At 67.5% G+C, this 27,735-nt stretch overlaps 1 protein-coding gene across 1 annotated transcript; it reads right to left on the reverse strand.

The window, feature by feature from the left end:
* Nucleotides 1–175: 175 nt before the first annotated feature.
* PLCH2 (phospholipase C eta 2) lies at nucleotides 176–26,895 on the reverse strand. The gene is given in 25 exon segments (XM_049698381.1): nucleotides 176–889; nucleotides 1,103–1,244; nucleotides 1,247–2,079; nucleotides 3,517–3,814; nucleotides 5,942–6,021; nucleotides 6,436–6,582; nucleotides 6,905–6,989; nucleotides 7,069–7,193; nucleotides 7,854–7,961; nucleotides 8,348–8,530; nucleotides 8,617–8,714; nucleotides 9,084–9,166; nucleotides 9,491–9,509; nucleotides 9,511–9,749; nucleotides 12,026–12,493; nucleotides 13,512–13,619; nucleotides 14,008–14,179; nucleotides 15,749–15,869; nucleotides 16,149–16,352; nucleotides 16,506–16,599; nucleotides 18,072–18,242; nucleotides 21,543–21,673; nucleotides 21,905–22,147; nucleotides 23,927–24,073; nucleotides 26,567–26,895. Coding segments are annotated over 25 exon segments (4,860 nt in total). The 5' UTR covers nucleotides 26,691–26,895; the 3' UTR covers nucleotides 176–452.
* Between the last annotated feature and the right edge of the window lie 840 nt (nucleotides 26,896–27,735).

Here is a 27,735-nt window from a genome sequence, read left to right on the forward strand (position 1 = left end):
CCCCGATAAGTGGGGCGGGAGAGGGGGAGGGAAAGAACAGGGGTGTGTTCGGGGCTTGTGGCCCTGACCCTGGGCGCGGTCCAGCCAAGCCATCCGCGGGCAGAGGGTGGGGGGCATCTTCTGGGTTCCGGCCCCGCGACACCGGGTACGCGGCCACAGAGGGAGCCCACTCGGAGCAAGCGCAAGCGTGTTTATTGGAGCTGTGTTCAGGAGTTTACAAGAGTCTACAATGTCCCGTACAGAGCAGTGTGTGCAGAACAAGCCAGCAGTCGGGCCAGGGAGGCCACGCTCCAGGTCACTGGGCGCCTCGCATGGCAGGGCCCGGCAGACGCGCGCCCGCACACGCCCCGCAGCTGAAACCAGGGGAAAGTGGAAAAGGACACGGCACCATTTTCTTATTGTAGAAGCTTTGCCTCTAAAAATTTAAGTATCTTTCTATGTGTACGTGGATCTTAAAAGATCGTGAAAACTCTGCCCTGCCCCAGGGTGGGCTCCTTCCTCCCAGGAGGAGGGGCAGGGCCGAGGGGCACAGCCACACCGGACAGGCGGCAGCCTCGGGGGCAGCAGCTCCGCACCCTGAGCAAACGCGGGCCCCGCCCAGCCCTGGGCTGCAGCAGGAGGCCAGTGGCGGCAGCACCTGACAGCTGGTTGGTGGCGCCCTTGGCGGGGGCCGGCACATCCCCACAGCCCTCTTGGCCCACGCAGCAGGCGCCCTCAGGGGTGCCCCGCTCCTTCTCTGGGGAGCCCCTCGGGCCCTGCAGCCGCTGCTGCCGCTCCCGGGCCCGGTGGGCCCGGCTGGTGATGGCGCGCACACGGCTCTGGCTGCGGGAGGAGGAACGCCGCAGGAAGCCCGGGGCCCCCGCTGCCCCCTCCCCAGCCGGGACCCCCGCTGCCCCCTCCCCAGCCGGGACCCCCGCTGCCCCCTCCCCAGCCGGGACCCCGCTGCGCCCTCCCCAGCCGGGACCCCCGCTGCCCTCTCCCCAGCCGGGACCCCCGCTGCCCCCTCCCTAGCCTGGCCCCCGCTGCCCCCTCCCCAGCCGGGACCCCCGCTGTGCCCTCCCCAGCCGGGACCCCGCTGCCCCCTTCCCAGCCGGGCCCCCGCTGGTGGGCAACGTGATGCCCCCAGCCTGCTGGAACCCCGTGAGCCTGCGCAGCTGCTCCGTCAGGGCGTCCAGCCGCACCCCCCGCCCTGCCGGCCTCTCCCCGGCCAGGCCCAGGCCACGGCCCGGGCTCTCCACGCGGGGGGGGCAATGTCGTCCACGGTTAGGTCCCCAAGGTTCTTGGACTTGGCAGCCACAGTGCAGTCCGGGAGGCCCACCAGGGGGTGGTGGGCCCAGGGTGGCCATGGGGCCAGGGGGCGGGGCTGCAGCTCGTCAGGCCCCACAGGCAGCTGGCCAGCAGCCTGCAGGTTGGGGTTGGATTTGCTCTTGGTCACAGCGGGCAGGTCCAGGCAGGCGGCCGAGGCCAAGCAGGGCCACAGGGGCAGGCGTCCCGCCGGGGCCCCCGGGAGGCTGTCAAGTCCCAAGCCCAGGCCCTGCAGGGAGAGGTCGATGGCCGTGTCACCAGACGACAGGCTGGAGGACGGGGACACGCTGCCACAGTGGCTGCCTGGCTCCAGCGCCTGCCATAGCTGGTCACCGCCAGTGGCATCCAAGGACACGACGGGGCGGGGCCTGGCCAGGGGCCACCGTCCACCCAGGGACTCCGAGGGGACCTGCCCCTCGCTCCTGGCCCTTCTGAGCACGTGGCCCAGAGCCCGGGGGTGGCCCCTGCCATCCGTCTGGCTACCGGGGGCGCCCTTGCAGGCCCCAGCAGGGCCCCCGCCGTGGCACGCCGACTGCCTGCTTTCAGGGGCTGGCTCAGCGTTCCCTTGGCTCCCGGTCCCGAGCTGGAGGGGCCCGGAAGCTCCCAGAGCCACCCTTGGGGGGCTCGCCGAGCTGGTGCCGGGCCCCGCAGAGCACTGGGGCCCTCCAGGGGGGTGGCTGGGGGAGACGGCCCCCGGCGGTGGGGGGCCAGGACCCCAGGCTGGCTCCTCGGCAATGGTTTCCAGGCTGCACAGGGAGGAGAAGGGGTGGGCGTCTGCGGGGAGAGGGAGAGGCAGATGTCAGGGGTGCCCGCGGGGCTCCAGGCCCCTCCACGTGCTCACAGCTGCCCCCACCCTGCCCCCCCGCTCTGCTGCTGCTGGGGGAAGAGATGGGCCTGGGCGCACAGGCAGGGCCCTCCTGGGGCCGGCGCAGCTCAGGGCCCACGCGCGGCCGGGCCCCGTTACCTGGTACTCAGCCGCTCTCAATCCCTGACTAGGAAGGCAGCGTGGGGACAGAAAGGAGAAGAGGGTGGTCAGCGCCGGGGTGGGGCTGGCCGTGGACAGACGGACGCAAGGCTGGGCGGGTACGGAGGGGGAGCGGGAGGGTGGCCCAGCTTCCAGCACGCCCTCCCCGGGCTCGGATTGTGACCAGGGGCCACAGGCAGATCTGCCACGACCAGCCCTGGGGCCGGGTGGGGGCTCCGGAGCAGAGCTGCTCATACATGCGTCCCCAGGGCCGAGGGCCACGGCCAAGCTGCTCCCCTCACACTGCAAACAGAGGCCTCTACGTCGAGACTCTGAGCCCCAGCCAGGAACCCAGGCCAGACTCCCCAGAGGACTGCGGTGCCGGCCAGGGGGAGGCAGGAGGAGGGCCTGGAAGCTGCCCCCGGGCCCTGGCAGTCAGGCTGGGCTCCAGAGGCCACCCTTTGGGCTGCAGGCCTCGGCAAGTGGACCCGGCTCAGACTCCCCAGTCCCCAGCCCGGGGTGAGGACGGCTGCGGCCAGAGCTGCAATCACTTTCCCAGCCCCTGGGGAGCATTGGGGGCCTGCGGGGCAAATCATGGTCAGACGGGGGTCTGGGGGCTGAGGGGCCCATGGGACCAGCCGGTGGAACAAGGAAACGAAGGCCAGTGAACACACGGAGGCCACAGTTCTGGACACGGAAGCACAGCGGGGACGCCAGCCAGGCCATGCGGGGGCAGCGTGGGAGCCACCACGGGGACACTGCAGAGGAGCGTCTGGGCTTACCGGTGGAGAGCACGGGGGACTTACTCCTAATCTCCTCCAGCTTTTGAATGAACAGGGCGTTCATCTCCCTCTGCAGGGCCCCCGCCTGCCTGCGGGCGCCCTCGGGACAGCGGGGGGTCCCCTCGGGGCTGCCCGGGCTGCTGGAGTCCAAGGACACGAAGCCGCGGCCGCCCGGCCCCGGCTGCTGGGACCCAGGGCCCTTGGGGGCCCCTCTGCTTCTCCCGGAGGCAGTGTGGGGCGCCCCCCGCGAGCCCGCCCAGGCGCGGGGCTGCTGGCTGATGGCCGCGTGCCTGCTCTCGGGCCCCGGGCTGGGCAGCTGCCCCCTCCGCAGGCCCTCGGCGTCCTCACCGGTGCAGGAGCCCACCACGCACTTCATGCAGGTGGTGGCCATCCTGGCAGGCCCAGGGCCCTCGGGGGCCCGCGGGGGCCGCACCTGCACCGGGCTCCTCTCCACCGGTGCCTTACCTCGAGGGCTGCGGCTGCCCAGCTCCTCCAGGGCCGGGGCCTCGGGAGCGGGGCCGGGGCTGGAAGGTGCCGCGTCGCTGGCCTCCCCCTCAGAGCCCAGGTCCTGCGGGCCCAGGACCAGCTCTGGGAAGGCCTTGCGGCCTGGCTTCTGACTCTTGGTTGGGGCGCTGGCCGTGCGCCGCAGGAGCCGCTGGCTAACAGAGGGCCGGGGCGGGGGCCGCCCAGCAGCATGACTGTCCAGGGAGCCGGGCTTTGGGCCTCGGAGGAACAGGCCTTTTAGGCCCAGAGCCTGCTTGACCTGCAAGAGAAGGAGACACATAGCCGGCAGCTGGGCACCAGGGGCCGGAGGCTGCCCAGCCCCGTCCAGCTGTGCTCCGGAGGCCGTGGCCCGGGAGAGCCTGCTGCGGCCCCACGGGCCTGCGCGCTTGGGGCACCACTCAGGGCTGTGTGTAAGGAGGACGGTCTCCAGGGAGGCTCTACCAGGGACGGCGGAGGCTGTGGCCTCAGCACAGCGTGGACAGCGCCTGCCTGCACCAGGGTGGAGGGAGTGGGCGCTGGCGGAGGGTCTGTGGCTCTCAGGGCAGGTGGCCAGGGAGTGCTGGAGCGGGGAGGCCCCCCCAGGGTCTCCCGAGCAGAGACCTGGCCCCCAGCCCTGTGCCCACCGCACTCTTCACCCCTCCAGCCCCTGGGGCCCCAGCTCCAGCAGGGCAGGCTGGCAGGGCAGGCTGGCACGGGGCCCCCAGGGTGGGCCTGGTGTGGAGAGCAAGACGGGGTGTGAACCAGACAGAGCACCGGTCCCGCCCGCCCCCAGGCACCGCGGCCAAGGAAGCAGGCACAGCCAGGTGCAGCCCCACGGTCGGCTCACCCGTGCTCCTGCCCGGCCCTCTCCCCTGGAGTGCTGCCTCTTCCGGGAAGCCTTTCCAGTTGCCTGCCAGGCAGTCCTTCCCAGACGGCCGGGCCCGGGAGGCCCCTACAAGGCCTCTCCCCCCAGCCTCCCGGCCTGAGGACGGCAGCCAGGGTCCCCAGGACCGGCTGGCACGTGCCTGGGTCAACACCGGAGAGGCCGGCAGGGTCCTCACATGCAGAGACCCTGGAGACAGCCACGGTCCCCGCGACACGGGGGCACATCTGGGCAGAGGCGTTAGCGGCCAGCACTTGAATCAGTTCTCTGATTCAAGATCCCAAATCCAGAGCAATTTGGTCAAAGTTGGCTAGAAGGTCATTTAGAAGAAGGTCCAGAATTCAAGCTCGGAGCTCCTGGTCCCTGGGGTCTACCCCGCCCCCACCCACCCGCCCTCCCCCTCCAGCACTGGGCGTGGAAGCACAGACAGATCAGAGGGGCACACAGGCAGGCAGAGCGCAGAGGGAGGTGGGGGAGAGGGAGAGGGCACGGGTACTGGGAGGGCCGGCAGCTAGAGGACTGGACACAGGGAGGCGCAGGGCAGGGCGGGGGGTGGGGGAGGTGCAGGAGTCGGAAAGGCCAAGGGTAGGAGGAGATGGGCCAGACCTCGGGGCGGACACACAGGAGGCCTGGCTGAGGTCCTGGACCTGCCTCGTAAATGCTGCTCTGTGCCTGAGGATGGCCCAGGGGACCCGGAACCACGTCCCGACCCATGTCCCATGAGCTGACAGTCTCCAAAATGCTACCAGGAATTCACGGATGCTAACGGGGTGGCCTGAGCATGCAGGTGGGGGGCGGGCAGGCCACGCCGCCCCCGCGCTGGGGTACCTTCGAGCTCCTAACAGGGCCGTGCTTCTAAAAGTAGACTTTGGACATACAGAAGCCCACTGCAAGACCAAAGAGACAGAGTGAGGCCGTGAGACACGAACAGCGGGCGTGGAGCACGGAGACGGAGACACAGGACCGACAGGGTGACCACGGACGCACGACGGAGCTGGGAGGCCTGCGGGGCCTCCGTCGGCAGCACCCAGGGCCGAGGAGCACGGCAGGAGAGAGACGGTTAGTGCCGGAAGCCACGTGGACGACCACCACGTGCAGCCTTGCTAGGCCCCAAGCTTAGAACCAGGGACCCCTGGGCTCTGCAGACTGCGGAAGTCGGAGGGAGACCCCGTCCTGGGGCAAATGTACTGGGAGCAGGTGGGGGACGGGGCAAAGCCAGGCACACGCCTTTGAGGAGGGACAGAGAACCAGGGCACCCCGAGCAGTAGAAGGGGAGGCTCAGGAGAGACGCGAGGGGCCGGGGCTGCCCAGGAAGGGCCAGGGCTTCCATGTGCTGGTGGCCACACTGGCCCCGGGACACAGAGGCGCGCCCGGGGGCCCCGCCACTCATTTCGTGGATGGAGACACGGGCCCGTCAAGCTAAGCACTAGGCCTCATGGCCCCAGGGACACGGATGGGCTGGGGCTGGGGCTGGGGCTGGGGCACCCCTTCCCAACAGCAAGTGACCTTGCAGGTGACACTCACCTTACCACTGATGTCACTGACGGCCACGTGGACAAAGATGGAGGCCTCTTCCATCCCCTCCAGGTACACGTGCCGATAGCCTGAAACAGCCGGGGTCATGCTCACCATGGCTCCTACCCACCCACATCCCCCACACTCTACTTAAAGGTCCCAAAGCCCTGAATACAACCTGTGAGCCTGGTCCTGGGGCCGCTACCTCCTCCAGAAAGCCTACCAGGATTGCTCTCGCCTGCAGAGCAACCATCTTCTGGGGGCTAAGGGGCTCCGCAGCTGGTGCTACCATCCCCCACCCTGACCACAAAGTGCTGTGGCCTCGAACCCTCCTCCTCAGCTCCCTCGGTATCCCCAGGCCCACCCGTGGCAGAAGGCAACTCGCAGGAGGAAGCTGAGCCCCACCCTGTCCTGGCGTCCTCTGCTGGCCTGTGGGGGACGCGCTACGGGGGGCACTGGCCCAGGGCTCTGCCCTCCCCCACCCCCACTGGCCCCCTGCCCACCTGGCATCATGCTGCTGAAGGCCAGCGTCCTTTGGCCTATGAAGTCACGCCCAATGGGGTCATGGTCCCAGACGAGGAAGCGCACCAGCGCTATCTCAGGCATGTGCACCGTGAACACCAGGGTCTCCTCCCACATGGGGTTGAATCCTGGAGGCCACCAGGAGGAGGTGTCTGTCACCTTTGCCCCACCCCCACCTCTCAGACAGGCCAGTCCCATCCGCACCACAGCTCCAGCCTGGAGGCCACACACCCTTTCCCAGCACCTCCTCCTAGGCTGGCCACCGGCTGAAAGAAGCAACACCGGAAGGCCAGGCGGCTGTCACTGGGCGTCCAGCCGAGGGAGCATCCTGGACAGTTACGTGGGTCACAGGCGGTGGCCCTCACCCTTCCCTTCCCGGTCAGACTGGTGTCAGCAGCACAGGAGCTGTGACGGGGCCTCCGGGCGCCCCCGGCCCTCCCGTGTCCTCACCGTTGTCGTCCACCACGCGCGTCTGCTCCTTGCTGCAGTCCACGGGGAGCCCAATGACCTCCACCTCCACGAAGGGGTCGATGATCTGGCGCAGAGTGCAGGGTGGCACCGGGGCCCAGGCCAACGGCCCGGCCCTCCCCGGCCCCCCAGGCCCTCCCTCCTACCTCCCCTCGGTCCCCCAGCATGGAGTCCCGCGGCTTGGGGAGCTGCTGTCCACTGATGATCCGAAGCACCAGCTGCTTCTTGAGCTGACCGGGCAAAGGGTCCTCGGAGTTGGGGTTGAAGACGCCTGAGGGGGGCCAGGGTGAGGCTGAGCAGGCAGGGCAAACCCACCACCGGCTCCCGGGGCAGCCCCAGTGTGTCCACTCCCTCCTCCACCCCATCCACTGGATGGGAGCCCCGGGTGCGGGAGGGGGAGGGGAGGCAGCCTTCCAGGGCAGGGGTGGGCGCGGGGGGCCGTAGGCCGGTCGCCTCTGCGGCCTCCCCATGATGTGGGCCCAGCTCGCTCCTCCCACAGGTGGACCACGGGGGCTCAGTGCGAGGCCACACCGCCTCTGGGTGGGGGGGCCGGGTGCCCGGGGACAGGGTCCAGGGTGGGGGGCCCTGGGGCTGCGCACGTCGATAACTCGAACAGGCCACTGCAGATAAACGCTGCACAGCGCAAGCCGAGAGGCCCGTGGGAGGACGGGTCGGGGTTACGACGGGAAGAAACCCACAGGTCGTTTTCGGCACATCGGGGAGAAAACTGAGGCGACCGAGAAGGGGGGAAGCGCCGGGTGGACCTCACCCAGGGCGCCTCGCCCGGGGCCTCGCGGGGCAGCACGGGGAGGGCCGCAGATGCCCGGCAGGGTGGCGGCGCTTCCCTGTGCCCCAGCCTGACCCGCCAGCTGGCCTCGCCGTGGCCGCCCCCTGCCACCCCCGTGTCCCCGTCCTGGGGCCACAGCCTCACCCTGGCACATGCACTGGGGCTTGAGCACGTAGCCACAGCTGCCGTTGGCGCTGAACTTGGCCCGGTTCAGCTGGAGCATCCGCCCCTCCGACTGGTAGTTCAGGGCGACTGTGGGGAAGGATGTGAGGTGGCTGGCTCAGCGCCCAGCCCGTGTGTCCCGCCCCGCCGCTTCCTGTGAGCCCGCGTCCACTACGTGAGCAGGGGCCCTGGGGCTCACGTCGGGCACGACCAGGGCCGTGCGACCCGGCAGGACTTCCCGCAGAGCCGGCACAGCGGCCCCGCGCACCTCAGGAGCCTGGACGCGCACCTGTGTCTTTCCCGCCTTGCCCTGGGGTCCTAAGGCCCCCGCCCCAGCGGCCCCCACCCCGGCGCCATCCTGGTGAAGTTGGCTGGATGCCGCGAAGGTTCTCCAGAGCCAAGGGCAAGCGGAGAGGCCGCGGAGAACCCAGCTGCACCCCCTCGCCAGCCCGGCCGCCCCAGGCCCCGGCGCCCACCCATCTGGCAGCCGGTGTTCCAGAAGGGCTGCGGGTTGTAGTTGCTGGAATCCACTCGGTAGGAGGAGGGGTAGATGCGAGAGAGCTGGTGCTGGTTGAAGCGCAGGTACTGAGCCGGCTTCTGCTGCAGGATCTGCTGGGCCTTGGTCTCGCTGAAGGAAGACACCTGCCAGCTGGACGCCACTGCAGGGTGAGACGGGCAGCGTCAGGGTACCGGGCCAGACACCCCCCCAGGGCCCCGATTCCCCCGCCCCCCAGGGGCCCCTCACCCTCCATCTCCACGTCGTGGATGCCCACGGACTTGGTGTATTTGACCAGGTCTGAGAGGGCCCGGGACAGCTTCACGGTCTTCTTCTGCCGGGTGGCCCTGCGGGAGGGGTGGGGTCAGGACCTGGGTCGCACGCCTCCCTGTTCAGGCTCCGGGGAGCATCCCTCAGGCGTCCACTATGCCCCCGTGTTCCAGGCGTCGGGACATGCGGCGGACGTACTGAGAGGTGACACTGGGGGAGGGGGCAGGTGGCCGACCGCGACAGCTGCTACAGAAACGAGCACGGGGACCCGCGCTGGCCAGTCTGGCCCTGCACCCCGGGGTCCCTGCCCTGGGCCCCCACGGCCGCTCCCCACCGTGCGGGTCCCTGAGCCTGCGCGTGTGACGCTGACCGTCGCCAGGACAAGGGTCCCAGCGCGTGCCGCCGCGCTGCCTCTTCAGGGGCCCGGCATGGAGGCAGGCACTGACCCTCGGCTCTGGCCGCCCTGGGCGTCCGGGCCCTCGTCCCCCTCCTCCACGCTGGCCACCTTCTTCAGCTTGCTGCTCTTTTTCTGTGCAGAACCAGGACAGAGTCAGGACTGCTGGAGCGCCAGGCCCAGCCGGGCCGTCTGCAGAGGCCAGGACACTGCGAGGGAAGGGCCTGCAGCCCTGGGGTCCCGGCGCCCACCCTGCAGCCGGGCCTGCCCCCTCTGCAGTGCCCTGCTTGGCCCGGGCCCTGGGTGACCTGCACTCCGGGCGTCGACCATGGACCGGGGGAGGGCCATCGAGGCACCTGCTCCATCCAGCCCCGACCAGGGCCTCAGGAATCCCAGAGGCCCTCGGTCCTGGAGGAGACCCCCCAGCTCTGGCTGGCGCACGTGGGGAGCCCGGCAGACCTTGCGCTTCGAGAAGCTGTGCGAGGAGCCGGCCGTTCTGTCTGCTGGTTCCGGCCTCCTCGGCCTGGGAGGAGAGACAGGCAGCGGGGCTGGGTTGGGATGGGCAGCTCCCCCCAGAGGCCCCAGGCCGCCTTCCTGGAAGGGAGGGAGCTGGGAGGGGCGTGGAGGAAGTGTGCCGGGAGCAGAGGCCCGAGAACAGCGCTCGCTCGCGCGCCCGTATCAGCTCCCCACGATGTGCCGTTCGACACTCCTCCAGTGCCTAGTCTTGATTTCTTCCCGTGGATGGTGACGGCCTAATAAATGCCGCTTGTGTGTCCGGAACATTCCTCGGCGTGCCCGCTTAGGTAATCCTCATACGGGGGTCCCGCAGCTCAGGAGTCCCCGCCTGCTTCTATCTAAGCTATTACCTACTTAGATAATCCCCTGGGCTGTGGCCATTTACTGTTACCGTTTGCACTCGGGGCTACGGTGAGCCTCCTGACGCTGCAGGACCAGCTTCTTCGCTGCTGTTTACAGAACATGCGCGTTGGCAGCTCCCCTCCTGCCCCCACCCGAGGGGCCCCCGGGCCTGTCCCTCCCCGCTCTGGGGCCGAGGCACAAAGCTCTCATCCATCCTGAAGCTCAGTCACACCTCTGGAGCGGCTGGGAGTCTGTGCCAGTGTCCCCGAGGTCCCCCGTCACAGCCGTCACCAGCCGCCCCCCAGCCCCTTCCACAGATGCCCCGCCCCCGCCCCCGAACTCTCCCAACTTTGCTCAGGACGTGCCCACCAGGGCGGGAGCCGGCTTCGCAGCCGAGGTTCCCTGTCAAGGAGGGGCTTCAGCCAGGGGCACACACATCTGCACGTATCTGCACACGCGAGCTTGTGCGCACCCCCCTGTGGGCGCCCCTGCGCACACACGCCTCCCTCGGCCATGCCCCTGCCTGGCTCGCTGGCCTCACCCAGGAAATGAGCAGAACCCCTCAGGTCTGGGCTCCGGCCGCCGAGCAGGGAGCCTGGAGCTCAAGGGGGAGCTGCGAGGCCCCCCCAGGCCCGGCCAAGGAGGGCAGAGGGGTAGGGACAGCCACGGGGCCACCCCCACCCCCTCCTCCGCCCCCTGGGGAGTGCTGTCTCCCACCCGCCGGCTGGCTGCCCGGAGGGGCGCTGGTCCAGAGCCCAAGGCGCAGCAACGGAGGCGCTCAGAAAACCCGCGAGCTGGCAGAGGTCGGGGAGCCGCATTCACGGTGTGTCAGGAGCCGGCGGGGTTGACACACCCCTTGGCTCTTTACACCCCGTGGTCACCCAGCACACGAGCACCCCTGAACCTGGCCACAAGCGCGGAGAGGCGCCTGCTGGCCCAGATCCTGGAGAAGTGCTGAGGCCACAGCCAGGATCTGCTGTCACCCACCCCCACCGCGCGCACCCCAAGCTCAGCAGGGGAGGCGGCACCCGCGTGCTGTCCTCGGGGGGGTGGGGGGGTGGGGGGGTGGGGGGGGGAAGCCCCTCCCACCAGGACACAGCGCCTGACGGGCCTCGTGCTCGCAAAATGGGGTCTGTGGGGCCCACGGGCACCCTCCTGGCCCCGAGGCCAGCTGCCCCACCCATCACAGCCCGCGCAGGGAGCCGGCTTTCGGGCCACTCAGCTCATGGGGCCACATCTCCAGCGTTTGCCGGCCCCTCCAGACGGCCCCACAACTGCTCAGCTGCACTGGCCCAGCCCCCATACGCTTCACGTCCGCCCTGACGGCCCCCACACTGTTCTCCCACAGAGGAACCTCCCAGAGCTCGGCGGCCCTTCCCTGTGCGGCTGGAGGGCCTCCAGGCAGGGGGCTGCACAGCTGCCCAGGACTCACTCGGCCCTGAGAGCCTGGAGCCCCTCCCTGTCACCACCAGACGCCCCAGGCCATGCCCAGGTCCTCTTCCGCAAGGAGCTGCAGGTGCCAGCCCGCTCCTGCCCACAGGCAGGGAGGGTGTGGGCTAGGGGAGCTGTCCGCAGGCCTCCAGGGGACAGGCTGTCAGCCACACAAACAGGGCAGCCCCTCCCTGGCCATCTGCCTGTGACAGGGTGACAGCTGGGGGTCCCTCGTGGTGAGAACTGGGACAGCCAAGTGTGAGGACCGGGGTGGAGATGTACAACAGGAGCAGTGTGTGTGTATGCGTGCAGGTGTGTGTGTGTGTGCAGGTGTGTGTGCAGGTGTGTGTGTGTGTGCAGGTGTGCTGTGTGTGCAGGTTGTGTGTGCGCAAGTGTGTGTGTGTATGTGGCCAGGTCTGGGGGGGCCAGTGTGTGTGTGCAGGTGTGTGCAGGTGTGTGTGCAGGAGTGTGTGTGTGTGTGCAGGTGTGTGTGCAGGTGTGTGCAGGTGTGTGCAGATGTGTGTGTGCAGGTGTGTGTGTGGCCAGGTTTGGGGGGGCAGGTGTGTGTGCGTGCAGGTGTGTGTGTGTGCAGGTGTGTGTGTGCAGGTGTGTGCAGGTGTGTGTGTGTGGCCAGGTTTGGAGGGACAGGTGTGTGTGCGTACAGGTGTGTGCATGCAGGTGTGTGTGTGTGTGTGTGCAGGTGTGTGTGCAGGTATGTGTGTGTGGCCAGGTTGGGGGGGGCAGGTGTGTGTGCGTGCAGGTGTGTGTGTGTGTGCAGGTGTGTGTGTGCAGGTGTGTGCAGGTGTATGTGTGTGGCCAGGTTTGGGGGGGCAGGTGTGTGTGCGTGCAGGTGTGTGTGTGTGTGCAGGTGTGTGTGCAGGTATGTGTGTGTGGCCAGGTTTGGGGGGCAGGTGTGTGTGTGTGTGCAGGTGTGTGTGCACAGCTGTGCAGAAACCTCACGCTCCGGCCCCTCTCCCAGCTGCAGGCCGACCCCGCCTGCCTCAGGGCTCCCACCTTTTTGGCCTCTGCCGTGTGCCCGAGTTTGCCAGGCGGGGGCAGTGTGGACGCGGTGAAGTCACTGGGGTCTTCGCAGTCCCGAATCTTTGCCTCCTTCATTAGGGAATCCAGTTTCCTCTTGGCAATGTTTTCCACATGCTTCAGATTGGTGGAGGCCTGCAAGAGGCGGACGGCCAGCCCCTTGGCCTCAGTCCCCAGCTTGCGGGCAGCAGCGGGGACAGCGTCCGGTCTCGGGCAGGGCCAGCACCACTTCACGCTCACCCCACGTGAGCTCCAGCTCACGCCTGGAGCTGGCCCCAGGCTCGCTCTCACATCACGTTGCTGTGCGCCCCGGCATGTGATTTGTCCCGGGGCCTCAGACAGTGCCGAGCAGGCCCTGAGCCCAGGCCCATCTGATTCTAACACCTGTCTCCTTCAGGTGCATGATGCTGCCCGCCGGACCAAGTGGACCACTCACCGGGCACCCGGCGGCCGCTCTGGGCTCTGAGAGCCGCTCAGCAGCTCAGGATCTGGGAACCCACCACCAGCCACCGTGCACCTCAAGGAGATGGATGGGGTGGGGACAGACCCCAGCGTGGCCCTGACCAACTTGGACCCTCCAGGCAGGGCCTGGGCCTTGGGCATCTGGGCACCCCCATGCCCAGCCAGGCTGGAGTGGGTGCAAGGTGGCCACCACAGACGGAGGGCTTACTACCACCCCTGGCCAGGCAGGGAAACGTGCAAACCCACCCAGAGGGGCAGGAATCCACTGCCTCAGGGCTTTCTAAAACAATTAGCTGCGGCACAATTATTTTCGCATCCGATGGCCCCTCAGGGAGAAATAATACCTTGGAGGTACCCAGAAGAGGGAAGAGGCTAATTAGAGAGTCCCCACCCCTACCCCCGCCTGCCCCTCGGCTGCTCAAAGCCCTTGTGGACTCCTCAGCCTCCCAGCATTGCCCCTGGTCCCAGCGACTCTCTGAGAAGAGGTGACAGCCGCTAGCTGGGAACTCGGGGTTCGTGCCCTGTGTGGAGGGCTGGGCAGGGGGGTGCCCAGCAGCCTAGCAGCTTTGCAAATCACCCTCAGAATCTGCCCCCTGCCCCTCTGTCCCTGCCACCTCCCTTCTACAAGGCTTGAGCTGGCTGTTCAGGTCTGCAGCTCCCCCGGCCCCCAAAGCCCCCCACCCCCACTCACATCCCCGTTGAGGAGCTTGCAGTCCTCATCGATCTCGTCTGCACTGTCCTCATCAGACACCTCGCCCTCCTCAGCGTCCTCGCTGATGTTGGCTGGGAGCTTCTTGCCCTGGGGGAGGAGGTGGACCTCGGCAGGGGCCCTGTGGGAAGTGCTGGGGGGCCGGCACCCACAGGAGCAGCAGCAAATCGTAGGAGCCTTTCCCAAGCTTGCTTGTGGTTCTCAGGCCGGGGGCAGGGCCAGCCCACCCATCCTTGCAGCAGCGGCGTGGGAGGGACATGCCCGGGTGTGATGCCAAAGGCCCCAAGTTGATTGACAGCCACGGGGAGAAGGAGGCCAGGTCAGGGGCAGGCTTGCCCTGTGGCCCCTCAAATCTATCGCAGATGGTGCGGAACCCCAGCAGGGCCTTGCCCGTGACCTGACTGCAGGTTAGAGGTCGGAGGTCGGAGGTCGGAGGCTCAGCAGGATGCTGGCCCCAGGGGGGTAGGCAGGGGCCCACCTTCACCAGGATCTTGCCCTTGAGCATCTGTGGAGAGGGTAGCGTGGTGGCATCCTCGCTGCTAACTGATGACAAGTCCAGCTTGTCCCCAAGGATGTCGGTCAGATACTGGGCCATCTTCTTCTGCTGGACGACACTGCAGTGGTTCTCGATGGACAGAATCACTGGATACCTGTGGCCCCGAGAGGGAAGGAGCAGAATGAGGCCAGGGGAAGGCTAGGTCTCACCTATGTAGGACTGCAGGTCACCTGCACCACTGGATGAGGAGGAATCTTCACAGGAGCCCAGGATAGACGGGGCTGCCAGCCACTCTGGGAAGAGGCCCACCAATGGCTTTCAAAAGCAAGAGAGTGTGGGGGAAAGGAGCTGGGAGACCTTAGGGATGGGTAAAGGAGGCATGTACTTCTTCTCCCAATAAGAAAATAACAAAGGCGAATAGAAACTCCAGGAAAAACAAAAGGAAACGTTCAAGCAAGTCATGGTTTGAAATTGGCGTGGGGGACCTCCCTGGTGGTCCAGGGTTAGGGCTCTGCCCTTGCACTGCAGGGAGCCCAGGGTTAGGGTTAGTCCCCCTCTGGTGGGGGAACTAACATCCCACAAGCCACAGAGCACGGCCAAAAAAAAAATGGCGTGGACTACACGGAGGTGCAATGGATAGACTGTGAGAGAGATAATCCCATTCACCGAGATACTGCAGACGCTGTCCTGTGCGTGGCCCTGGGGCCCAATAAGGAGGGAGACATAGCCTGGTACACACCATCGGGGGGACCGTCATTATTACCTACGTGGTGCAGAGTGGGGAGTGCAGCGCGCGGACTTTCATGGTAAGTTCTTCAGTTGTTAATTTCCTTAGTCACGTGCACATTTACTTGGATTTTTGCCAAAAGGCAACATAATCCCTTTAGAAAATGTAAACGACCCAGACCTAGAGGTCAGAAACTAGAGCAAGAGGGGGGCGAGTCCTGCGACGTGAGAGGCACGGCCTGGGGCAAAGGTCCGCCCCGCCCCATCTCCCAGTCAGGGCGCGGAGGCCTGGGGGAGGACCTTGTGCCCACAGAGATTATGCTGGCATGGGCGGTGCAAGCCCCGTCCTGAGACCCCAGCAGGAGACCTGTGTGTCCCAGCCCCCCTGCCCTGAGACGCCCCCTCACCTGCAATTCCAGAGGCCAGAAGGCCCTGCAGAGATCCCTCCCTCCCACTCCCTTCCAAGACACAGCCTGTGCCAGGTCTTCCCGGAGGGGCACCTCTGTTTCTACTTCTTAAATCAGTCTCGCTTCCCCTGCCCCCTCCTTCACTCTCACCCGCGAGCCTCACTGAGCTGAGACTCGAGGGTAGCAGTGTGGGGAGGCCGTCTTCTATTCCCAGAAACTAAACTGGATTTTGTCCAACAGTGTCTCTAGCCGTTCTGAGTGACGCAAGTTGAGTCTGGACACAGAGTAACTTCTTAAGAGCAATTAGTGCCACCACTGTGGAAGGCCTCTGACACCAGGTGTCTGTGGCCCGGGCCGCTGACACACATGCCCTGCCTGGCCCAGCTGCTGCTCCTGCGTCCACCGCCTTCCCTCTCCTCTGCCCCTGCCCTGCCCCCACCCTCAACAAGAAACCAGCCGCCAAAAGGCTGCACTGCTGCGCAGAAAGGATGTACCGGAGGGGCAGGATGAGGCCCTTGAGCCCCTCCCCCCACCCCCGGGCCAGCCCCCCCCCCCCCCCCCCCCCCCCCCCCCCCGTCCCAGCCACTCACTCGTTCTTGACAAAGGCGTATTTGTTGATGGTTTCAATGACGTCTTTGAAGAGGATCTTGGAGGTCAGAGTGTAGCCATGGTGCACAATGGGCTCCCCGTCAGGCCCATCCCAGCAGTCCACTGCAGGCACACAGGCCTCAGTGGGTTCCAGGGCCCGGACCACCACTGCCCAGAGATCCCCAGTCCGTGGACGCTAACCGGAGGCGGTCCTCCTGCGCCACAGTTAACACCAGGAGAGACGTATCCCGGCCCCGGCCAGGCAGAGGGCAGGAACCGTGCCCAGAGACTCCAGAGGGCTCCTCGGGGCCACCCCGCCCTCCCACAGGAGACATCAGCCCAGGCCTAGGCCCGGCCCCTGGGGCCGAGGGGCGTGCTGGGTCCCAGAGCCCCAGCACTCACCCTCCACGCAGCGGCAGCCGGACTGCAGGACCCAGGCGTACATGTCCACCCTCGACTGGGACATGAGCTGGTCGCCCACGAGGTAGGTGTTGTGAGACGAGGTGATGAAATAGTGGCTCAGCGGCCATGTCATGTCCTGGTGTACGCGGTGGTGCTCCGGGTTGAAGATGTCGCCAGCGGGGCTCCGAGTGTAGTTGGTGAACCCTGCTGGGGGAGCGTGGTGGGGGCAAGGGGCTCAGCCCCGCGTGCCAGCCCCGCCGTGCGCTCATCTCGGGACTGCCCGCCCCCATGCCGCGTGGACCCCTCCGCACCCCGCTGATCCGGCAGCGCAGCTGGGCCGGCGTGGCGCCCACTCACCGTCAATGCCCATGGTCCCCTTACTCTTGTTCTCCGGGCAGGGCTCAAACTGCTCGATGATGTCACGGCAGCTCTCGAGGGTCACGCCCGTCATCTAGGCCAGAGCAGGGGCTTGAGGCCAGGCTGGCCCATCTCCGGCCCCACCGCGGGCCGCCTCCGCGCACGGGCGCTGACCACGCGAGGCTGAGGCCTTGGTCCCTGCGGCGTGCTCCCCCGATTGGGGGGCTCACTGGCCACCCCCAGTGGCATGAGACTTGGGACTCAGGGACCAGCAGACTCCAGAGGGTCCCCTGGGTTTGGAGGAGCTGGCGCTGACTGAGGACCCTTGGCAGGCGAGGGGTCTTTGGCATCATCAGCCGGGCCACCCGCCATCGCTGCTGTGTTAGGGGTCTCGAGGGCTGTGGACCAGGGCGGGCTGGCAGGGAACGAGGCCTGGTGTGAGAAGGACCACGTCCCACCTTGGAGGAGCCCAGGGGGCTCACCTGGTCCCTCCTGTCGCCTCCCCAAGTCCCTCGCAAGAAAGCTGTGTGTGGCAGCCGAGCCCAAGGTGACCTTGCCCATCGGTGGACCCGTGTGTCAGAGGCTGAGTGATTTCCCAGGGCCCCACAGTGCAGCCCCCGGGGACTCCCCGCTCCCAGAGGCAGCCCCACCAGCAGGACTACTAGACGTCCCCAGGAATGTGGGGACGGGTATGTAGTGGGGGGAGAGGGGCAAATGGGGTCAGAGCTTGGAGCAGCTGTGGACCCAGGAGGCCCAGAGTCAGGGGCCAGGGCTCAAACCACCCAGCCGGTGGATAGTTTGGGCCGCAGACGGTAAGAAGAGCTCTGGAGAGCTTAGGGCAAAGGTCAGGGAGCAACGGGTCAGTTCTACCCATCCCAGCCCGGGCCGCGTTCCCTCCCTCCACCCCTGTCGGAACAGCGGCCCCTCAGCCTCACTCGGGCGCTGCCCACAGTAGCCGCAGCCACGCCGTCTGCGGTCCGAGCCCCCCTGTGGCAGCGCTGTCCCCTCAGGGGGTGGCCTTCCCCCCCACTACCCGGGCCCAGGATGAGGGGTCCAGACCCCTGAGCCAAGCGGGGAGCACTCGGCCTCTCAGGACGGATGGGGCGCCTGGGGCTGGGGACAGTAGAGGCAGGCACACCCTGCTGGCGCCCAGAGGCACCCACACATCTGCTGGACAAATGTTGGAGTGAGTTGGCAGTGGGTCCAGAGCCCTGGGGGTGGGAGCCGGCCAGACCCACGAGGCTGGACCAGGCCCGAAGGCTGGGCCAAGGGACCTAGGCCAGAAGATGCTCGACGCCAGTGTCGGGGCCGGGGTCAAGCACGGGCTCCCCTCTGGGAGCTCCGGGGGGGCCACGGTCAGGGCTGAGCCACTCTCCTTCCCCACTGGCTTGGAGGCTGTGGCCCGAGCCAGGAACCGAGGCAGGTGCAGTAAGGGGGCCTCAAATGCCAGATTGGTGCCCACACTTCCCCAAGCTCTCAGCCACACTGTGGATGGGCTCAAATGCCCTGGGAGGCCGCGGTGAGGCCGCAGCCGCCAGGAGCCCGGCTCCTGCCGGGGACGCTCACCTTCTGCTCCACCTCCAGGAAGCGCTGCAGGTCGGCGGCGTCCAGGTGGTCTTTGTGCTCGCTGTAGGCCAGCATGAGCAGGTAGAGGTCCCGGCGGGTGGACATCATCTTGTAGAAGGCACAGAACTCCTCGAAGCCCAGTGTCCCCTGGTGGTCATCTGTGTCTGCTTCCTGTAACGCAAGGCCTCCGGGTCCCCTCACATCCCACCCCGGGCCTCAACCGCGAGGGTACCTCCAAGCTCCCCATCCCTCAGTCAAGCCTGAGTCGAATCACCCCTCCCGCTTCCAGCACCACTGCCCACGCCATGGGCTCACGACTGCTCCCCAAGCCCGGCAGTGGCGTCCTCACTGGGCTCCCCCTCGCCTCTCCCGCCAAGAAGCCACCGAGTGACCCGTTAACACAGCTCTCACCCCACCTCCCCCTTTCCGAGCCTTCCCAGGTCAACCTGCAACTGAACCCAGCAAAGTCACCCCACCCTGGAGAAACACCCCACCCTGCAGCCAACAACACCCCACCCAGGAGCTAACACCTATGCTGGGCTGTGATCTGTAACTAGGGTTGGCCGTCCATTGACTGGAGAAGCACAGGGCCCCCGGGCATGCAGGAATCCCAGACTCCGGCTGCCACAGCAGAGATGCGAGGACCGTGGCTGAGACCAGAGAGCAGCTCACACAATACCCACAGGAACCCCCCAGGCAAACCCACCAGGCTGCTAATGAGACCACAGACTCCTTCATGAATCCACTCACTCAGGGAGCACCTGCTGAGGTGTCAGACCCTGGGGACACCAAGAGCCCAGGCCAGGGACAGACCCAGAGGGCAAGGGCACCCAGTGCTGGAGGCCAGGCTGCCCTTAGGAAGTCATGGGGGTCCCTGGAGCTGGGCCAGAAGGACCGTGTGGAAGGTACTCAGGACCCTGAGTGCCGAGGTTGGGTCCTTAGCCTGGTGAGCAGGGTGGGGGGTGGGTGCGACTGCCCGGCAAAAAGAGACCCCAGGTTCAGCACCATGGAGAGCAGTGCAGCCAGCCTCTCGGGGCGTCTGCATTCTTTTCTCCTATGGCCACACAATCTGGGGTGGCTGGAGATGGGAATGAGGCCCCCCTCTGAACCAGAAGTATCACCAGCGAGCCAGGTGCAGGCTACAGCCACCCCCATGTCCCCGGCCCCGGAGAGAGTAGGGCTCCTGGGAAGGCTGCCCTGCCTGCCCCGGCTTGGCCCCTAGGTGGGCGCCCAGCACAGCCCGAGCATCTCCCTCCAGGACCCGGGTGCCCATGCCGGGTGCTCACATCAAGGCCAGGACAGGGCCAGCTTGGTATGAGGGGCCCAGCCCAGGGCCACCTGCACGGGGCCAGCAGATGCCACCCTGTGTCTGTGCCAGGTTTGGGGGCAGCCCTGTGTCTAGAGCTGGTGGGACGGACCCGGGCAGGGCACTCGCTGCAGGTCAAAGGGCCCCTCTGGGACAGAGTCAGGCTGGAGGCCCTCCCAGGGGCCGTGGCTGCAGCTGGGCAGAGATGCGGGGTGACCTGGCCTCTCCGCGGGCTCCGGGCTGGGCAGCATGCCGAGGTGGTGGCTGAAAATGCTCTGTGACGACGAGGCCCTCAGGGGCCCGAAAGGCGGCTCTGAGCCCTCGGTCCCAGAAACGCCTCTCTACGTGGTCACGCAGCCGCTCTCCTCTCCACAAAGGGAAACCGCGGCGGCTAAAATCACACGCCGGCCGGAGCTGTGCTGCTGGGCCAGGCCTCAGAGCTGCCCAGGGTGCGGCCTGGCCTATGTTCCACGGTTATTTTAGGCTTAATGAAATTACGCTCAAGCCACTCGTTACCCACCATACAGATCTCTCCTTTGATTAGGGCAGTTCCAGGCAGTGGAAACAATATTGAGATTTCTCGACCATAAAATTGTTACTAATTATCAGAGCCGCTCTGCCCGGCTGGAGGTCAGCCCTCCTTCCCTGGGCTCCCGAGTGCCCACAGAGGGCCCCGTGCAGATGGGCAGGGAGGCCCAGGTGCTCAGGGACCACCGTGGACAGCGGCCACTTGGGGCTGAGCTGCCCAGGGTCTGGGGTCAGCAGGTCTGGCCCACAGCTCCCCGCTGGCCTTTCTCCAGGGCCCCCCTGGCAGGTCCTCCTTGAAGCGGTCTGGACAGCACCCGGACACCACTAGTCCTGGGGCTGGTCAGAGGGCTTTGTGGGGAGCCCCTTTTGTGCCCAGGGGGTGCGGGAGGGGCCCAGCCTCCTTACAGGAGGGGCGGGGGGCGTGGGCTCTCCGGAGCTCCCAGCGGGGGGCATTTTCAAGGAAGGTCTTGGTGGCGGACCTTCAGGCCCCAGAGGCCTGTGCCCACTCGCACCCATTCCGTGGGGGGCACTCATCTCTCGTCCTGCCTCCGAGGCCAATCTGAGCCCCTGACAGCCTCACCGTTCTGGAAGGCACTGCTGACCCCCGAGCTGCCCCTGGAAGCAGGGCAGGCAGGGAACGGTGGGGCTGCTCTGCGGGCCTGAGCTATCTGCCGGCCCCTCACTGCCCAGGCCGGCTCTGTCCCCGCTGGGGCCTTCAGGAGGGGCCCTGTGAGCCCCCCAGTACTCACCCAGCAGTCCGAGAGCACTCTGCTCACACCACCCCGCCCCCGCCATTCACGCACGGACCCACGTGCTCCGGGCCGGCCAGCTCCCCTCGCTCCAGCCAAGCACAACCTCCCATCCCTTGCGAGAGCCCAGAAGGGGGCAGCCGGGCGCCGAGCCTCTGGAGCGGTTGGCTGTGTGTGTGTGTGTGTGTGTGTGTGTGTGTGTGTGTGTGTGTCTGTGTGTGTGTGTGTCTGTGTGTGTGTGTCTGTGTGTGTGTTTGTTGGGGCACAGGGCCTGGTTCAAGCTCGTGGAAACCTCTTCCCAGGTGGCAGCAAGACAGTGAGGCCTGAGTGAGGTGGAGTTTGCTCGCCCGTCCCCACCCGGATCCAGGACCTGCTGACACCGCCTTCCTCCCCCGGCCCAGCAGCGGTTCCGCAAAGAGAGAAACTAATTACAGACAATAAAGGCCGCCGCTCAGCTGAGGATGCATTTTCATAACTGCTAACGCCGGGGTGGCTGGGGACCACAGGCTGCGCAGTGGGTAACCAGAGCTGCTGCCCAAAAGGCAGGGCCCGTGCACCCCACTAAGTCTGGGGAATCGCGGGGCAGTGTGGGACGTGGGGTGCAGGTCCTGCGGGTGGTTCCCCTCGCTGACCCGGCGCCTGCCCACATGTCCAGTCCGCCGGCCTGGGGAGGCCCCGGGAGCTGCTGCAGTGGTGCCGGCACAGCTGCGAACAGGGGGCAGCTTGGGGCGTCTGACTGACCGCCCCGGACAGGTGCAGGACGGCTGCTTCCCTGCCATTTCCTGCAGCCTGGATGGCACTGCCCGGGACCTCCTGCAGCTTGGACAGGGCCGGCCTGCTGCCGGACACATGCCTGTCCCCAGGACCCTGGCGGCCCCGCGGCCTCACCTTGAACATCTGCTTCACCCTCTGCCGCGGCAGGTTCACGTTCAGCTTGTGCAGCAGCTGCAGGACCTCCCCGATGCTCAGGCTGCCGTCGCCGTTCTTGTCGGCCTCGTCAAACGTCTGCTTCAGCCATTTTGGGGCCAAGTTAGGGGCCAACGGAGGTGCAGCAAGGCCAGCTGCGCCTCCCTCCCCTCCCCTCCCCTCCCCTCCCCTCCCCTCCCCTCCCCTCCCCGGGCAGGAAGGCGTGGAGGACCCCGCCCAAGTTCCCCTTCCCGAAATATGTGAGCCAGCTGGGGCTCACCTGCCCCCCACGGTGGACAGCGAGGGGTGGTCCCCGGGGCCCTCCCGCCGTCCGTGAGGATATTGGTCCCGGGTGCGCTGGCGGCGGGCCAGGCTGTCCTCGTCACGGATGCCAGCCATGAGGTAGCGCAGGCCGGTGACCCAGGTGCGCGCCTCGTCGCCGCTGGGTGAGACCAGGTCCAGCGACTCTCGGTGGCTGCCGTGGTAGATGCTGAAGCAGCAGCTGGGGTCGAAGCTGCTGTCGGGGAAGCGCTGGAAGACCTCTGACTGCCGCCCCTCGCTCACCTCCTGGATGGAGTCGATGGAGACTGCAGGGGGTGGGGGGCACGGTCACGGCCCTCCCCAGGGCCAGGCGTCCTCCACCCGCAGGCCCCAAGGCGCTCTCAGCAACAGCTGGGGCCCGTTGGGGTCTCCCGCCCCGTCTGAGCCTGGGGCCGCCTCGGTAATAAAGTCTGGCACCAGGTGGGGGCCGGGGGGCAGCGGGGCCCGGCTTGGCGCGCGCCAGCTCAGGCGTCATCGGGAATTTCAGCACTGGCTGCAGCGCCTGCAGCTCCGTGGGGCCTCCGTTCAGAAGCTGAGTCACCGCGAGGAGATGAGCTGAGAAGGGCGTTTGTAGGGCCTGTTCCTGTGCCTGAGGCAGGGCCCCTTCCCAGGCAGTCGGGGCACAGGTGGGCAGCATCCCCGCTGGGAGCAAGCACCCTGGGCTCGGCACAGCCAGGGACTCCAGCACTGCACCCCCTGCCCGGCCCCTGCCCCCGGCGGCAGGCTCGGCACCACCCTGGACGTTATCGTGTCCCGTGCAGTAACGATGGGTCTTCCCCACTCGCACAGTGAAGGGTGCGCGAGTCCTTCTGCCTTCTGCCCCCACTACCCCCTCCCCGGGAGCTCCCGCCTCCCCAGCTCCCTGTGCGCATGCATGTTCGTGGTGGGGGTGGGGGTTCTGGGCCCCCAGATTAGGGGGCACTGACAGTCAGGAGACAGCTGCCCCCACACTGTTCCTCCCTCCTGGGGACCCCTCCATGGCCAGAGTCAGCTGGTCTCCCCCCGTCCTAGCCTGCTGGTCTCTGCCCTGTCACCCCTTCCCCAGAGGGGCCTCCACGACCCCCACCCACCTGCTCCCCTCTATTTGCCATCCTGCGTTCTCGTCACTCAGCATGATGTGAAGTTATCCTACCGTTAGGTGGTGTCACCCACCTCGCACTCAAAAGACCAGCTTCATGGCGGCTCAGTTCCCAAAGGATGCCCAGTGCTGGGAACAGTGCCTGGCACAGAGCAGGCGCTCTGGATGGAGCACAGGGGCTCCTGCCTGAGCAGCCAGTGGCGGTTCCACCTCCCCGGGGCCCACAGGGCAGTCCCAGCCCCCTCCTCCAAGACACCCTCCCAGGGGGCTCCACAGCGTGGCTCTCTCCTGGGCCCCATGGTGGCAGCAGTGCCCTTAGCAACCATGGGGCTGAGGCCCTGCCCCGGCACACCTGCGTCTCTCCAGTCGCCAAAGCCAGAGGAGGGGCCATAAAGTCCCCTGTCTCGCCTGTAAGGACTCACGTGTCTCTTCCTGACGCCCAGGACCCCCAGCCTGGTCCCTGCCCAAATCCTCACAGCTCATTACCCGCCACCACCCATCCAGACGGCTCTGCAGCCTCCACACGCCTGTCAGCTGCTCACACCCCAGGCTGCCTGGGCCAGCATTCGGCAGGCACCGGGGTCGCACCCTCAGGGTGCCCAGCAGGGTCTCTCTCTGCTCACGAGCGTCTTATCTCCCCGGCTAGACTGAAGGACTTTTGCCTCTCAGCGCATCTCAGCATCCGGTGCAGGGCTGGGCGCTGGGGCTACTCAGTCTCCACTGAGTCCCAAGGGCTCTGCTAGGTGGGCAGCAGGGCCAGGGCCCTCACCCCACCTCGTCCAGATGTCACCGAGGATCTCCAAGGCCAGCTGAGCCCATGGGCCGGGCCTGGGACTTCCAGGGCTCAGGTCTTGCTGCCCCTTCAGCTGCCCAGTGGCTGCTCTGGGAGGGTCCTCTGGCCCCCTGGGTGCTGGTCTGGGGGCTCTGCCCTGCCCACCGCTCCCCCACGCAGGGCCACCCCACTCACTCTTGGCCTTCTCGTTCTTGCGTGAGGGCCGCCAGCGGATGCAGGAGCGATGTTCGTCCAGGAAGTAGAAGCGGACCAGCCCCTTGGAGCCGCCACGGAGCTTCACCATCTGCGTCCCCGCCTGCATGGCACTCATACATCGCTCCACTGGCGGCCGCCGACCCGGCGCACAGACGGACCAACGCAGACAGACACAGACAGACACAGACGGGTGCCGGTGAGCGCTGCAGCGGCCCCTCTGTGCTCACTGCAGCCTCAGCCCCACCCCCCCACGTGCTCAAGGGGGTGCGGAGACCACCCACCCACCAGGGCACCGAACTCAGACCCCAGGCCTGCCTGAGGCCCCAGGTGCTGGCCCAGGTCACAGATCCAATCTGGGACCCTGATGAGAGGCCAGAGTCCACACAGAGAATTGGACCGATTCTGCCCAGCCGGGCTCCTGTTGGCCTCCCCAATGGTCCTGCGGCCCAAGGGCCAGGCAAGGTCCCAGACGGGACCCTTCCCACCCCCCAGCTCTGCCCTGCTTCAGCGGCCTCCCACCCACCCCCTTCCACCACCATGACCTGCCCCAAAGGCTATGACACACGAGAGGACACAGGGATGGGTGGCCGAGCCCGCTCTCAGGAGCTGCTAGGCAACGAGGTCCCGGGCCAGGCACAGGGTGGACCCAGGTGGGCGGCATGCAGGCAGCCCCCCACGATGCCCAGCCTGGCTCACTGGCCTGGCCGCAGGCGCTCCTGAGAGCCTGCATCCCCTTCCCGTGGCATCTTCAGGAAAGCCGCCCTCCTCACACGCACGCACATCCACCCGGAGGCCACAGAGGAGGCTCCACGAGGCCAAGGCCCCACACAGGTCTGGGAAGGTGCAGAGCCCACACATTCCCCCAGGGGGCCCCACTGCCTCTCCCCTCCCCTCCCCCTCCCTCCCCTCCCCTCCCCTCTCCTCCCCTCCCCTCTCCCCCTTCCCCTCCCTCCTCCTCCCCATCCCCTCCCCTCCTCTCCCTCCCCTCTCCTTCCCTCCTCCCCTCTTCCCCCTCCCCTCCCCTCCTCCCCTCCTCCCCCTCCCCTCCCCTCCTCCCCTCCTCCCCCTCCTCCCCTCCTCCCCCTCCCCTCCCCTCCTCCCCTCCTCCCCCTCCTCTCTCTTCCTCCCCTCCCCGCTCCCTTCCTCCCCTCCTTCCCCTCCCCTCCCCTCCTCCCCTCCCCCTCCTCTCCTCCCCCTCCCCTCCTCCCCCTCCCCTCCCCTCCTCCTCTCCCCCTCCCCTCCCCTCCTCCCCTCCCCCCTCCCCTCCCCTCCCCTCTCCTCCCCTCCTCCCCTCCCCCCCTCCTCCCCCCTCCCCCCCTCCCCTCCCCTCCCCTCCCCTCCCCTCTCCTCCCCTCCTCCCCCCTCCCCCCTCCCCCTCCCCTCCCCTCCCCTCTCCTCCCCTCCTCCCCTCCCCCCTCCTCCCCCCTCCCCCTCCCCCTCCCCTCCCCTCCCCCCCTCCTCCCCCCTCCCCCCTCCTCCCCCCTCCCCCCTCCCCCTCCCCTCCCCTCCCCTCTCCTCCCCCCCTCCCCTCCCCTCCTCCTCCCCCCTCCCCTCCCCTCCTCCTCCCCCCTCCCCTCCCCTCCCCTCCTCCCCTCCCCCCTCCCCCCTCCCCTCTCCTCCCCTCCTCCCCTCCCCTCCTCCTCCCCCCTCCCCTCCCCTCCCCTCCCCTCCTCCCCTCCCTTCCCCTCCCTCCTCCTCCCCCTCCCCCTCTCCTGCCCCTGGTGAAGCACCAAGTAATTAGCCCACGAGGTCCCCCCCCCCCCATGAGGAGCCTCAGGTGGTGGCGTGGAGGCCCGTGGGCAGTGTCAGCCCGAGGGAACAGGCAGTGAGGACTTCTCAGAGGAAGCCAACCTCTGACCTTGAACTGCAGGCATTGGGTGGGGGGCACAGAGGGGAGCCGTGCACTGGGAGGCTGGGCTCCAGGGGACACATTGGGAGGTAAAGACGCGGTATGGCTGCCAGGACGCAGGTAGCAGGTGGGAGGGGGGAGGCTGGGGATGGGGACAGGGGCGGGCCCCCGAGGCCTAGAACCAGGTTCAGGAAGGCGGTACCTGGGCCAGGCCCCATCTGCCAGTTGGAACAGAGAGCCGGAGGGGCCCCGCCAAGACAGACACTCTACCCTCCAGAGTCTCACCGCGGTGTCGGGCACTCTGCCGGCCTCTAAGGGCCGACACGTCTGGCACCAGCATGCTGGCCTCACCACACCTGGGCTGGAGGTGCCACTGCCCCCCAAAGTAACAGGGACCCCCTCAGGAAGTGTCCAGCCGCACATCCACCAGGACCGTGGCCCCGGCCCCTCCTTCACCCCTGACTCCCCCACCCCTTCCTTCCCCACTGCCCGCCTGGGGTTCAGCCTCTAGGCCCTGAGCGGGGGGTCAGAGAGGCGCACCGGGGGACGCTGACGGAGCCCTGTGACCCCCAGAGGGAGACCCAAGGGGTCAGGAGGCTACAGGTTTGCATGGAGGTGGGGTGGGAGCCACCAGGCCTTTCACAACCCCAGGAGCAGCCCCCCACCCCCCCAATCCCCTGAGCCCAGTGACCCGGGGGCTGGGCGGGGCTCTAGCCAGGGAGGAGCAGGCCGGCCCCGCCCCCGATGACCAGACAGGGCTGCTCCCTTACCTAGTGGGCCAAGCTGCCACTGCGAGGACACAGCCACGCTGCCGCCCACCCAGAGGAGAGCCTCCGCCCGGCAGGCCACCATTCCCTTGGTCCGGCTGGGGTTAAATGGCCAGGGGACAGACATGCCCCGATGATGGCCAGGGGTGGGCTCACGGAGGCCAGAGAGGGCCAGCCCCCAGCCCCACCTCAGCGGCAGGTCAGGCGGTGCAGGCAGCCCGGGGGTTCCACGGGGCCCCCTTCTCTCCTCGGCTTCTTCCTCCCCTCACTGCCCACCGAGGCCCCCCGCAGGGCTGCTCCCAGGCGCCTCTGGCATTGGCCTCTCACCTGCTGTCCCCGATGGCCCCCGAGCCAGCCCACCCGCCACCAGGGCCACAAAGGGGTCCCAGGAGAAGCAACGCCCCAGGGCCTGAGGTGGGGAAGCTGCAGGGCCTCCGCCCGCCCCACCCACCCTCTGCCCAATCCCTGCGCTAATCCACGCCTGGATCCAGCCCAGCTGGCAGAGGATTTAGGCCAAGGGAACTCCCGTCCGTGGACCGGGAGGGGACCAGGCAGGTGGCAGTGTCGGCCAAGGCCCCAGGCCACCAGCCCCCACGCCCCAGCTGAGTAACGACAGGCAGGAGAGACAGGTGGTCTCCCTGGGGACCTGAAGACCACAGCTGTAAGGCCTGGGGTGGTCCTCACGGGACCCCCGCCGGGGCGCACTCTCAGGCCCTGCCAGGAGGTCTCCCTACCCCCCTCCGCAGGCTGGATGCTCTGCTCTATCCCAGCCTGTGCCCCAGGAGAAGGCCCTGATCTCACCCCACAGCTCTAGTACTCCAGGGGAACTCCGAGTGGATTCCTGAGGTCCTAGTGGGCCTGGAGGTGGGGCGGAAGCAGTAGTACCCTGCCCCCCAGCACCCAGCTCCCTGGGGGCTGGCGCCCTAGAGCCAAGCCGGGCGGGACTGCCTGGCCGGGCCTGTTGGGCCCACGGGCGACCCGGGGCCTACTGGGCCCCTTTGTGCTGCGACTCCCAGCACTGGCTGAAGGATGCAGGTCCCCAAGCCTGGGTCTAGCCCTCCTTGCCTCCGTCACCCAGCTCCAGGCCCCTGGCGTGCAGCTGCAGTCCCCGAGGACCAGCCCTCAAGACTGACCTTTCCCAGCGGAGGGGGCACATTCCTCACAGCATTCTG

This window comes from Orcinus orca, chromosome 1 (assembly GCF_937001465.1).
Source record: "Orcinus orca chromosome 1, mOrcOrc1.1, whole genome shotgun sequence".
NCBI lineage: Eukaryota > Metazoa > Chordata > Mammalia > Artiodactyla > Delphinidae > Orcinus > Orcinus orca.